Source organism: Carettochelys insculpta, chromosome 2, assembly GCF_033958435.1.
Source record: "Carettochelys insculpta isolate YL-2023 chromosome 2, ASM3395843v1, whole genome shotgun sequence".
Classification (NCBI taxonomy): Eukaryota; Metazoa; Chordata; order Testudines; family Carettochelyidae; genus Carettochelys; species Carettochelys insculpta.
In genome coordinates, this window is record NC_134138.1 from 224,291,566 (window position 1) to 224,305,487 (window position 13,922).

The window sequence follows — 13,922 nt, forward strand, 5'->3', positions numbered from 1 at the left end:
AACAGGGGTACCCTTCCACCAACCACAAATATCGTTTTTTCTTACTACAGATGCCTCCCTCATAGGGTGGGGAGCACACATGGGCGAAGAGGTGACGCAAGGGCTGTGGTCCTCCACGGAGCAGTCACTGCACATAAATATACTGGAGCTCAGAGCAGTGTTCAACGCCTGCAGACACTTTCGAGACCATATACAAGGCAAAGTAGTCGGGATCAGTACAGACAATACCTCCACCATGTTTTATATAAATCGGCAAGGAGGAGCTCGGTCCCATGCCTTATGTGCGGAAGCAGTCCGGTTGTGGAACTGGTGCATCGCCAACAATATAACCTTGAAAGCCTCGTACTTACCAGGCGCTCACAATGTGAAGGCAGACCAGCTGAGCAGGCGTTTCGCACTCACGCACGAGTGGCAGATCCGTCCCGATCTGCTACGACCCATTTTTCACGCATGGGGTTTTCCCCAGATGGACCTGTTTGCTACTCAACACAACAAGAAGTGCCCACGATTCTGCTCTAGGGCAGGACTGGAAGGGGGTCCTTGGGGGATGCATTCGCGATCTCCTGGAGGGGCCCCCTGCTTTACGCTTTTCCTCCCACAGTGCTGATCCACAAAGTCTTGCAGAAAGCCAGGAGGGAAGGAGCCCGAATGATCCTGATAGTCCCAACATGGGATCGACAGCAATGGTTCCCCCTACTCCTGTGCATGTCGGACCGTCCACCGATGCCCCTTCCGGTGGCGCCGGATCTGCTCACGCAAGCCCAGGGGTCCATAGTGCATCCGCACCCCCAAGGCCTGCGACTACAAGCGTGGTTAATCCATGGCTCAGCTCCCTAGAGAGCACATGTACGGAGGAAGTGCAACAAGTCCTAGAAAGTAGCAGGAGGACTTCCACCAGGAAGACCTACTAGCAGAAATGGACTCACTTCACGGCATGGTGTCCTACCAAACAGCTAGCCCCCCTTTCGGTGCCTATACCTGTAATATTAAGAGTATTTACTGGACCTCAAGAGAGGAGGACTCTCACTATCCTCATTAAAGGTCCACCTTGCCGCCATTTCGGCGTTCAGACACGAAGAGGAAGGGCCCACGGTGTTTGCCCATCCCATGGTTACCAGGTTCCTCAAAGGGTTGGTAAACCTATACCCCCCTCGTAAACCGCTTCCACCTTCGTGGAACTTGGACCTGGTGCTTAATGCGCTAACGGGACCACCATTCGAGCCTTTGGCCATGGTTTCCCTCCACCTCCTTATGATAAAGACGACCTTTCTTCTCACAATCACGTCAGCTCGCAGGGTGAGCGAGCTTGCAGCAGTTATGGCAACGCCACCCTGCACTGTTTTTTCCAAGGAGGCGGTAACCATACGGCTGGATCCAGCCTTTGTTCCTAAAGTTTCTTCTGAGTTTCATATTAACGAACCTATAGTTTTACCCTTGTTTTATCCAAAGCCTCATAACTCTAACAAAGAGGCGCGCCTACACCTCCCGGACGTGAGGAGGGCACTAGCCTTCTATATAGACAGGACCAAGTCCTTCCGGAAAATGGATAGACTCCTAGTCTCTCTCGCTCCCAAATCGAAAGGAGAAGGTCTCTCTTCGCAGAGAATCTCGAAGCACATCATATGCTGCATAAAAATGTGCTACGAACTCGAAAAGACTCCTTTACTGGCCACACCCAGGGCTCATTCCACTAGGGCGGTGGCGGCATCAACAGCCTTTTTCAAGGGCGTTGCGCTAAAAGACATTTGCAGAGCGGCGACCTGGTCATCCTATGACACCTTCGCCAAACATTATGCCCTTCACAGGGTATTCCAAGAGGATACCCGTCTCTCGACAGCGGTCCTCTCGGGGACAAGCTGCACATGATCCGATTACCCATCTCCTATCTTGGGTTATTGCTGGGTAGTCACCTAATGTGGAGCACCCACGGGGACACTCGAAGAAGAAAGAAAGGTTACTCACCGTAGTAACGGTGGTTCTTCGAGATGTGTCCCCATGGGTGCTCCACCACCCGCCCATCCTCCCCGCTTCGGATCTCTGTTTAGTGTTTTGCAGGAGCATCCGAGGTGGTTGGTCAAGGAACTGGCGAAGACCGGATTGCGCACGTGGCCAGGAGTGTGCAAGGGAGCGGCGCGCACCGGCGCATGCGCGGTCCAGCAGAAACTGCTTGGAAGATCCGATCTGCGGCGCCGGGTGAGCCCAACACCTAATGTGGAGCACCCGCGGGGATGCATCTCGAAGAACCACCGTTACTACGGTGAGTAACCTTTCTTTACAGCTTTATTCTTTATTCCCTAGGTAAAGAGTACATTAAAGTAGAATTAAGACTGAGAGCATATATCAGTAATTTAAGGTAGAAGAAAGGGTTTTAATACTTCATTGCACCACAATCCTGTTTTGACAACAAAAGTTACTCTGTGACCCCAAGAGGGGGACTCAGCATCTGATCCCTTCCACCCAGGATGGAGAGTCAAAGCCCAAGCCCCACTGGTCTAGGCTGGGGAACAAAAAGCTAAAGCCCCAGGTTTTCAGCCCCAGTCAGGGGACTTGTAACCTGATCCCCACTACCCAGAGCTGAATCCCTTGGCTCTGGCATGGGGCGTGGGCTTCAGCTTTGGCTCCAAGTCCCAGTGAGTCTAACCAGCTTTGGCAACCCCATTGAAATAGGGTTGCAACATATTTTATGGTCCTCATCCACAGATTGACAACCACTGAGGTAGAACATATTACACAGATATTGATCCCCAAACCAAGGTTACTAATCCGGAAAATTCAGCGCTAATATTTTAAGTCATAAATTTTAAATCAGATTTATAGTGACAACTCAGTGCAACTACATATTACTATAAGGTTATCATCAGGGCCTCGTTGTGTATTTCTGTTTGTCACTGAAGTACGTGAGTGCTCAACATGTAAAAGGGAAAAAATGGGGTAGTGACTCTAATTCTTATTTCTAGGCCCAAAGCAGCTGGTTTGGAAGCTGTCCGCTGTTCAGTTTTTCTAGCTCTGCACAAACTTGGTTACCTGAAAATATACATTGCTTCCTTGACATTTACTTATCAGGTAAGATATTTGTTTTCAAGAATGCTACATGCAATTTGCAGGCTCTAGGAACTCTTGATTTTTTTTTCCTTTTCAGAAAATTAATCATTTTGCCAATTTAAGAGTTTGGGCTGCCTTCAGAGGTGTATATTTCTGATATATATTTTCGACTATACAATTGACCAGAATTTTGAAATTTTTAATTAGACTTTTTCTCACAGATTACCATAGGGGAAATGGTTAATTGTGGTTTGTACCAAGCATAGTAAAAAAAAAAGGGAGAGACAACAAACCGGGTTATCCTTCTAAAGTAAAAATAATATATTGGTAGCCATGAGCTTTGAAAGAAATACCCTCATGCTCTTCCCAACCTTCAGATTTAATTTCTTCCGTGATCTTAATTCCATGATCTTAAACAATGAACCCACAGAGGCATACTCAGTTATCAAGGAGTTCAGACTGAATTTGTGCTTCCTGATTGCACATCCTCATTATGACGCATTTGTGTTTACAATGTAGGACTTCGGGGTTTTTTGTCTGGACTTAGATTTCTCAATGTATAGATTTATAGATGTATAGATTTACATTAAATTTTTTGTTTGACTCCAGACTATTCCACACTCTTACAGAATCTGTGGTTGACTTCCAGATGAGAATGTATTAGGATTGTGTGAGTTTGGTTTTATGAATGGTTCACTGCACTATTGAGAGATTGGTTAACAAAATAAACTGTACTTCTGGGTTTGGCCAGATGATGATCTAAAGGTTCAAACTTCTAGTGCAAGTATTTGACCATATTTTATCTTATGAAGTACCAAGGTGACACATAGAAAGGTATTTAGCATAAGTGAGTTATTTAAGAAGAATGCATTGAACATAGTGATTTATCTATTTTATTGTAATAATTTTTTTAAATAAGAGTTTCAGTTGTTTTTCTTTCACTTAGCACAAAAACTTCTTCTAAAAACATTTTTTTTCTGTTTAGAAACAGGAAGTTCAGAGGCCAAATCCTGAAGTGGTTAAAATTGGCATAGCTCTGTCAACTTCAACCAATTTACCTCAGTTAAAGATCTGGCCCTGAAGACTTTGTTAATTGGTGTTTCTGGAAATGATACCAATTCTATTGCCATTTTTCCTGACAGCAGGCAATATCACCAGGGAAAACTATTTTATTTTATTTTTTCTCCCCTAGGACAGGAAAAAACTTATAGCTCGTTAGCAACATAGCATTGCTTATTAATTTTATTTTTACCTTTTTGATTATTGTTATAGTGGTATCATATCCTTAATTTTATAGCAGTGTATGTTAGAGTTAAAGCACACGTTCTATGGACTTCAAGGCTGCGGGTTGTTTGTTTCAATATGAAGAGACTATCATATGGAAAACTATTTTTAAGTGTACATTGAGTAAAGTAGCATAACAGATAATAGGAGGCTCTTCGCAGCTATAAATAAAGCTTTCTGGAAGCAAGGACTCTGGTCGTATGGTGTACATCTATAGTATAGATTATTCTGGAGTTATTCCTAAATAAACTCTTCCAACTAACACATCCATACTACAGGGAAGCCCCAAAATAAGCAAAACTTATACCAAAATAGTGTGTTCATACACAATAGAGCCTATTTTGGATTAGAGGCCCTGGAAGCACTGAAGTAGTGCAGCTGTTTAGACATAGTATTTCGAATTAGAGCCCTGGAATCCGAAATACTGTATACACAGCAGCGTTATTTCAGAATAAGCTATTCCAGAATACATTATTTCAATATAGTCACTATTCCCTCTATACAGCCTCTATTCCAAACCATCTGTTTTGGAATAAGCACTATTACTTGTAGAATGAGGTTTACAGAATTCAAAATAAGTCATCCACTCTTTCAAAATCCACCTTCTAGTGCTCAAATAGTGACTGCAGACTTTCTTTCTGCCGTTATAAACTTCTTCTCTTTATGATAACTAGATTGCTCCTGATCAGGTGGGCTTCTAAATTAGTTAAGCCAGTCTTTCACTCAAAGTGCAACTAGATAACGTAAATGACCCCTTCAGCCCACATTAACCCATTCAAGTCCTTTGTGGGTACACACCCATCACACAATGGTTATCATCTGACTTGAAATACACACATAATTAAATCAGTGGGAGTTATATTAATATAGTCTTGACTTATGCAAACATTTTTACTTATCATTCTCACACATGTGTGTGCATGTCCATGCATGCATAAGGGGGGTTAAATTGTAAGATAAGATTCCAGGAAAGCAAAAAAATATTCATTGTTTACAGGAAACAGTTGTGATGAGTTCTGGAATAGTTGTATGGTTTCTTACACCAGTGAGTGCAAATATTCAATAAATAAAATGCAATTATTTTCTCTTCATCTTAATTTTAAAAAATCATTTTGTTTCTTATTCTTGATCTCTTTTCTTCATTAAAATATTGGCTCCCTTCAGTCTCTGACTGCTTTTGTAATTCTTGTCTCCTTCATTTTTTTCTCCTCTCTTCTCTTTGAATATTTCTTTCTGCTTCCTTCTGTCTTTTTCTTTCTTTCCTCATTATTGGCCTTCTCATTTGATTGCTTCCTGGCCCCTTTTCTTTTTGTCTACCTTCTTATTTTTGTACTTGTGGGCTAGTCGTCATTGATAGTATCTCAGGAGCTGATTCATCCTTTGATTTTTTTTTAAATACCACAAGAGCAAATGTCATCAAATGTCATCTAATTTGCCAGGGGAGAAACCAGAATATTAACCTGCAGTTACAGATTTTTAAAAATTATACTGGGCTTCTAAATTGCCACTCTGACCACATCAAGTCTTCCATTTACTACAGAACAGGTACACTATAGGTATGTCTACACTACATGTAAACACTCATGGTTGGCTCTTGGGGCTTGGGTTGCAGGTCTGTAAAATTTCAGTGTTAGTATTTGAGCTAAAGCTGGAGCCTGGGATCTGAAACCCTTTTCCATTGAAGGGCCCTGGAGCTTGGGCTACAGCCTAAGCCTGAACACCTATACTACAGTTTTGTAGTTCCCCAGCCCAAGATGAGTCAGCTGACGTGGGCCAGCCACAGGCATTTAATAGTGCTCGGTGGGGCCAACAGCCTGTGTGGGCCTGAGGTTAAGGTGGGAGAGGGGCCCAGCTCTGCACCCTCAGAAGGGGTGGGGCCAAGGAGGGAAGGGCCATGACTTAGGGCAGTCAGCCCTTCTCAGCACTTGGGTCAAGATGCTGCCCACCATCCCCACATAAGCTGTGCAGAGTGGTGGTGTTGCAGTACCTCAAAGGAGCCCAGGGCAAATGACCCCTTTGCCCCCACCTTCCATTGATCAGTCTGACTGCAATGCAGACACATCCCTAAGATCCTCATGTGACCCTATAAGGGTGGCATGATCTAGAAGGTTTACCTTTGTAGATAAAAAGATAATTTATTCTGCATGCACATTATGTTTCTTGCCTCCCTGCTGGGACTGTTAACAAAAGATTGTCATGTGTGCTAGTGAATTTTATGATGCAGAAAATCACTTAGCAGGAAGTTGGCTGAGACCACCAGCTCACACAAAAAACTATCAAACAGTTTTCAGAAGGCAGTAATTTCTGATTGTTACTAATCTGGCTGAATTGGAAACCAGTGATCCAAACGTAAACAATTTAGGCAATTTTTCCCAGGATTTCTCAGATCTTGAGATTCATGTTAAGGTAGATCAATGAAAACTGTTCACTGAACCTGGCTACATGCGTACAATGTTATATCATGACACCACAAACATCATCCTTACTTCTACCATCTTTGTCCCTTTAATTTTTCAGCTGCTCATTCACTCCTCCATTCTTCCCCCACCCCAACACTCAGACACCAGTCTTAGGGTGTGTCTGTCCTTGCTGGAAGATTTACTTGTTCAGCGTCTATCTTGCAGGGTTTGATTTAGTGCACCAGTGTAGACATGCTAAATCAAACCATCAGGGCTCTGCAGTTGATGCTGGTACTCCTCATTGTTGAGAGAAGGAAGGGAGGTTGATGGGAGAGTTTCTCCCATCAACCTCTGCATATGGCCAGAAATAATCAATCTACAGTATGTTGAATCCAGCTACTCAATTGTCATAGGTGAAATTGCATATCTTAAATCAACTTTTCAGCCTAGTGCAGACCTGGCATTATTCACAGCTTGAGGCAGACATTTGTTCAATCATTTTCATTCACTCTTTATAATCTGAAACACACACACACACACACACACACACACACACACACACAGGCTTTCTCGTTCTCTCACTTTCCCACACCTGAGGTGCCTATTGCAGAATGTATTTGTGTACCAGTTATAGACTTATGTGGTGGTAGTTTAAATTTCTCTTACTTCAACTTCTGTTGACTCACTGTGTCCGTGCATAAACATTGTCTTTTTGGATGCTGAACAGGGAAAATAAGGAAGACTAATATAAATTGCAAAATGTACAACAGCAATATTCCAGGTACCTACCATGTAATGGCTAATTCTGTCCCAGAGTACTGAGGTCTTTGTTGCTTGCTGGAGCAGAGATGTAGCAAACTTTGTTTGCCATGAACTGCCCTGAGTCATTTGAAAAGTGCTTGGGTAAGTATAAATATTATTCATGTTTATTGTCTTGTAGTCAAATAAGCATTACACAAAACTATGTGTTTCTATCAAAATGTGTCAGGTTCGTGAGATTTTGAAGTGGTCCATGAGTGAATCACAAACTGGAATAAATATCAGTTCCTCAGTCCGCATATATCATTTACTGTCAGGCACTGTGCCCTCTGGAGTTCTTCTCCAGTGTGCAGTAGGAGAGTGCATGTTATTACCCCCTGAGTGGTCAACCAGCTCTTCTGGCCAGTGCACACTGGGAGAAGAAACATTTTCCCCTGATTTCCATCACTCTTTTGCTGGAAACAGCCCTTATTTTCCCCAAAGACTCGGAGCTTCAGGCCTTTATATGAGCCAAGTAAGGAAAGTTATTTTACGAGTGCCATCTGCCTGCCTGCATGAAAGCTAAACAGAATCTGGTCCTAGTGTTTATTCATACATTTGGGCCCAGAGAAACCGTATGCAGGCTATGGATTTTTTTCTCATGATGATTTTAAGTCAACATTGTTGACTTGAACCTGTGGGTTAATTCTAGTGTAAATGAAAGGCTAAATGTATGGATGTGCTTTGGTCCATGACATTGATTAACACAGGAAGATTATTTGATGGAAATTGGTGAACAGTTGAAGACAAGCTCTCAGAAATTAATATTTTCTCCATACTAAGTGTGGGATATTTTGGGCAGTAAAATTAGGTTCACTGAGTTCTAAGATTGTGAGTTTAAATAAACCATTATAAACAAAAACAAATAATGTTTAACATTGGCACTGGTCACAGGCTATTTCAAGGAGTTGTTGCAGTAATATCCCAATGATAGAAGATGTTGAAATTATAGTGGATACCAATTTTATTTGGATTAGAGACCTGAAAGAACATATTGGAAAATTTAAGCAAGTTTTTTTCAGTGAGCCAAATAAAAAACGCCTTACAAAATTTGGTCCAGCTGAAGATGTCTATATTAGACTTAAGTTGAGTAAAGAAGTTTTAAACAGATCTCAGTTATGTTAAAATAATACTGAAATATTCACCCCCATTCTAATGTAGCTTGTCTCTGTTTTATTGGGGTCATTTGAGCCATTGATGCAAAACTCGACTGTTAATAGCTCTGTAAAAACTCTGAGCACGAGCAGTGTGAATGGTATGCTTTTAGAAATCTGAACATGCTGACTGATAAAAACAAAAAGCAGTCAAGTAGCACTTTAAAGACTAGCAAAAAAGTTTATTAGGTGAGCTTTCGTGGGACAGACCCACTTCTTCAGCTGACTGATGTAAGCACTCAATGAATTAACAATAAACTCTATGCTGCCTTGTAAGCAGACTAACTATAGAGGATTTTATTAGCTCTTATAAATAGAGAACATTACTAGGCAACACGACTTCCACATATGAGGGCTTGATCTCAAATATTAAGAAATGCTGACTATGTCTTCACTGTACAATGGTGCAGACTGTGGGGATGTAAATTGCATGTTGTACAAGAAGGTTGTGCAGTAACTCCCCCATATGGGTGCTGCTGGCACAAGGTGCAAGCAACCTAATACACATGAACATACTGGGTCAATTTCTAAAAAACACTCACTTTCAGACTCCACAGAGACTTTCTTGTTGGTCTTTTTTACCAACAGAGGTTGGGCCAATAAAAGATATTACTCACACGCTGTAGCTACGTCTACACTAGAGCACTTTTTCAAAAGGTGCCCTTTTGAAAGAGAGGAATAGAAAGATACCCTTTCAAAAGGGAGTGTCTACACATGGACCGGGACAGGCACCATCAATTGGTGCTGTCAAAAGGGCCATTTGCCCTTTTGAAAGGGGCCAGCGAGCCCATCGAAAGACAGTGTCTGCACGTACCCATTCTCTCTTTTGAAAGAAGGGGCCAGGAAATGCCACAGCTGGGGCTGCATGGTGGACAAGCACTTCCGGGGCCACAGCCAGTCTCCCCTTTAAAGGGCCACTTCCCAACACCCTTGTCCTGCACTGCACAAGGCCTGCAGAGGTGCTACCAGCCCCACAGACACAGAGACTGCAGGATAGAGCATGGATCAGTAGCAGTTGGAAACCCTGCTTGCCGCTGCCAGCAGAGTGTTTGCCATGCTGGCTGCAGCAGTGGTGGCCACCCTGCAGCTCCTGTGGGGAGAGTCCCCATCCCCGGGGCAGTCGGGAATGCCCCAGACCCACAGCTCCTTTGGCAGCACCACCCCCAGGTGCTCCGCTGGCTCTGGAGCTACCCCACCAGCTCAGAGTGGTGGGAGCACCTGGTCATGGGGGAGTGGGACGACAACTGGTGACTCCGAAATTTCCAGATGTGGCAGCAGACCTTCCTCGAGCTCTGCCAGAGGCTGTTCCCCAAGCTAAGACATCAGGACACCCCAATGTGGCACGCCCTCTCCATGAAGAAGAGGGTTGCGATAGCTCTCTGGAAGCTGTGGTACCACTCTATGGGACACCAATCTGATGTTGTCAAGGCCACAGTCAGGGCCATTGTGATGAAGGTAAGGAGGGCTGGGCCACACACCTAATGGGGGATGGGGGGTTCAGGACTTGGGGCTTTGAATGAGGCTTGAGCAGGGACTGGGACAGGGGGCTCAGGACTGGGGGACCCAGGGTGGGGCCTGGCACTCCCCGCACACCCTCATGGTTGCGCATGTCTCCCCTCCTGCAGGTGATGCGCACCCTCAGTGAAATGCTCCTCCAGTGGGTGGTCCGCATCAGGGACCTGGACGTGGCCATCACGGGCTTCACTGCGCTTGGTTTCCCAAATTGCTTCGGGGCCCTCGACAGGACCCACATCTCCATCCACACCCGGGAGCACTGTGGAGGACAGTATATAAACAGGAAAGGCTACCACTCCATGGTCCTGCAGGCCATGGTGGACAGCCAGGGCCAGTTCCAGGACTTATACGGGGGCTGGCCCAGCTGCACCCATGACGTGTGGGTTTTCCACAGTTTGGGCCTGTTCTGCCAGCTGGAGTCCGAGACCTGCATGCCCCAGAGGGAGATTCCACTGGAGTACGCCACAGTGCCCCTATGCCTGGTGCCCAGTGTGGCATATTCGCTCCAGCCCTGGTTCATGCAGCCCTATTCAGGCCATCCCAGCCACAGCCAGGAGTGGTTTAACACTCAGCTCAACCATGCCTGCAACATGGTTGAGCAAACCTTTGGCCATCTGGTGCTGCCTTCTGGCATGCCTGGAGGTGGGTGTCTTCAACATCCACCAGGCAGTGGGCTCCTGCTTCACACTCCACAATATTGTGGAGAGCAAGGGGGAGGCATTTGTCCAGGGTGGGCAGCTGAGATCAGCATGGGCTACCCGCAGCTGACCGCCACCCAGAGCCACTAGGGCCACTAGGACAGAGTCTGCATCCAGGAGGCCATGCGCCAATACTGCGACCACTGCCCTGGCCAACCCCAGTGGGTCCACCACACATGCCCCTCCACCACTTGTACCCTCCGCACGCAGTCCCCCCACTCCCACACACCACCCTCCTCAACGGGCACACAGCACACATGGTTATGGAAGAAATAAACTGTTATTATAGAACACAACGAGGAGTTTTGTTTTCAAAAATATAGAACGTAAGCATACAACTATTTACAGGTAGGAGGGGGGCGACCTATTTACAGGTCAGAGTGTGCAAACTATGTACAGCAGGAGGGGGACATGGGGGGCCTGCTTGGGGGGCCCTTAATATGGGGCAGGGGTGCGGGGCCTAAACACACAACAGCCCCAGGAGCTATGACCCCCCCCCTTTTCTGGGGTCCCCAGTGGGTCTGGGACGGTGGGGTAGGACAAGAAGGTAGGGCTGGGGGTCCTCCACAGCTGGGCAATCGGCTCCAGCAGGGGCTTCTCCAGGGGGGCTGGTGGGTAGGGCTGCAGCAGGAGGGGTTGCAGGTGGGATGTGAGGGGGTATCCAGGTTGTGAGCTCCCTGAAGGTGCCCGCCACATCCCTCAGCATGTCCATCAGTTCTGCCCAAGCTGACCGGTGCCAGGTGGCCTCACCCTGCTCCAGAGGGAGGCACCACTTCACCACCTCCACCTGTCCACGGATGGAGGAGGTGAGATGGATATCCTCATATCTGGGTGCTTTTGGGCACTATGGACAGTGTGAGGCTCTCCCAGCCCTTGGATGGCACAGCTGCAAGAATAGGAAGGAAGAGAGGGACAGGCTGTGAGTACTGACTCCTGCCCTATGGCCCACGCCCCTGTGCCCCCCTGGGCAGTGGGTCCCAATCCCCCATCGCCTGTCCGATGGCTAGGTGTCCCTGGAGGCTCGTGGTGGTGGTAGGGGTCCCCATCCCCCTGGGGGCAGCCCCCTCATGTGGTCTGGCCCCAGCCATCTCCTCCCCCTGGGAGGGGGCCGCAGCGCTATCCATAGGAATGGGCGCTGAAGGCCACTGGTGGCCATGCCGCTGTCTTGAGGGCCACAGGTCAGCTGGCCTGTGGCTGGCAGGGGTCTGCTGACAGTGTGGGGGTCCATCTGGCAAGCATGCAGACCCTATCCTGTGATCTGGGGTGTGTGCCTGTTGGGTACATAATTGATGGTCCACCGCTGAGGTCAGGGGATGCCCAGCTGGCCAATGCATGGCTGGAGGTGAGGGAGGGGAGGTCTATGACTAGGTCCCCCTCCTCACTGGACCACTCTGCTGCTGCTGCTGGCTCCGGCTCTGGCCCTGCTGGCGTTGGGTGGGCCGATGGTCCTGTCTCATCAGGGTCCTTGGGCTGGGGTTCCTCCATGGAGATATTGAGGATGGTGGGTCAGGAGGTGGTGTCCCGTGGGCCCAGGAGGCTGCGGAGCTGCCGGTAAAAATGGGTATAAAGCGGGGGCAGCCCCCGACTTGCTGGCTGAGTCCCGAGCCCAGGTGTACCCCTGCTGCAACTCCTTGATCTTGCTGCTAACCTGGTCCAGAGTGTGGGCAGTGTGACCACGGGTAGTCAGGGCCTCGGCCAGGTGAGTGAAAGTGGCTAAATTCTGCTGCTTCATGCCCATTTCATTCAGGACCTGCTCCTGCTGCCCTAGGCCCAACAGGTCCTAGAGCTCATGTGCTGTCCAAGGGGGGGCTCTCTTTTTCCCCATCTCAGCTGGACTCCTGGGAGTCCTGGGTCCACTCGGAGTGGGAGCCTTGGGGCTTCTCACATTGCTGGCTGGTGGCATGCTGCTCCGGTAGCTGCTGGGGGTCTTGCTGAGGCGTGCAGGGGCACCACATGCAATGGCTGCTGCCTGCACACTCTCAGCTTCCTGCAATGGGATTTCTGGGTGCATACAGCTTTAAGGGCAGCTGCAGGCACAGACCATAGAGCCCCGCAGGCGTTGTGCAGCACATTTCCGCCTAACAGCTGATTGCTGCCATGGCAGACCGCACGCGTTTGAAAGAGCGGGTTACAGAATGTCTACACCTGCCTTCTTTCCAAATAAGCTTTCGAAAGGTGCAGCTTTTCCTATTTCATGTTTGGAAGAGTGATTGCGGAAGCTGGGATGCATTCCTTCGATTTCATTTTCGAAAGAGCCATGCGCTCTATCGAAAGAGGGCCTGGACTTTTGAAAATAATGGCTGGTGTAGACGCAGCTACTGTGTGTCTCACTGGGGCCAACATGGCTACCACAACATTGCAAACAACACTTTTAAAGTAAAGGATTTCCATTTTCTTTTCAATTTGACTCAGGCGTGGGTTGTATAAGGGTTAAAGAAAAATAAGTTCTGGAAGGTATATAAAAATCTCATGCTTCGTGGCATATGCCAGGTTCTAACTAATGAATGCTAGAGAGTGCCTTCCTTGTGGTCAGGTTATTCCTCAGCTGATGTCTTCAAGGTTTCTAACGTCTTTTTTAGAAGCAGCTGGTGCACAATGATGTTGGAGACGGGATCAAGAACTGGATGAACCACTGTTCTGATCTTGTGTACAAATCCTCTATTGCTTACTGGTGTGTTATTTGTCTGGATAAAAATATATAATTGGACATATATTTAAAAGAATTGATTTGCACTGTACGCCTTACCTCACAATGGTACCGCTAAATGGGTCATATTACTGACTTACATCTTCTTGCATCATGCAGAGACTTCTTGTTACTGCACTTGTTTGTTAATGCAAGTTACCAGCATTAAAATGGAGATTTATGACCGTGACTTAAAACAAACCTTCACTTGCAAGGCATTATTTGCACATCAGCCTTAGTTTTTACTCTGCCCCTCATTATGATCATCTGTGCCACATTTCAAAAGGCAATATATCTCATATTTGGCTTCCATTAGGCGGAATGCTCCATGCCCTGGACTATGATT

The 13,922-nt window shown here is 46.7% G+C and overlaps 1 protein-coding gene across 1 annotated transcript in view; it reads left to right on the forward strand.

Annotated features, from left to right (window-relative positions):
* AGMO (alkylglycerol monooxygenase) overlaps positions 1 to 13,922 on the forward strand; it is a 362,759-nt gene that overhangs the window by 220,068 nt on the left and 128,769 nt on the right. The window contains exon 12 of the mRNA XM_074984668.1: positions 2,958 to 3,063. Within this exon, the coding sequence (XP_074840769.1) occupies positions 2,958 to 3,063 (106 nt within the window). The remainder of the gene's footprint in view (positions 1 to 2,957; positions 3,064 to 13,922) is intronic.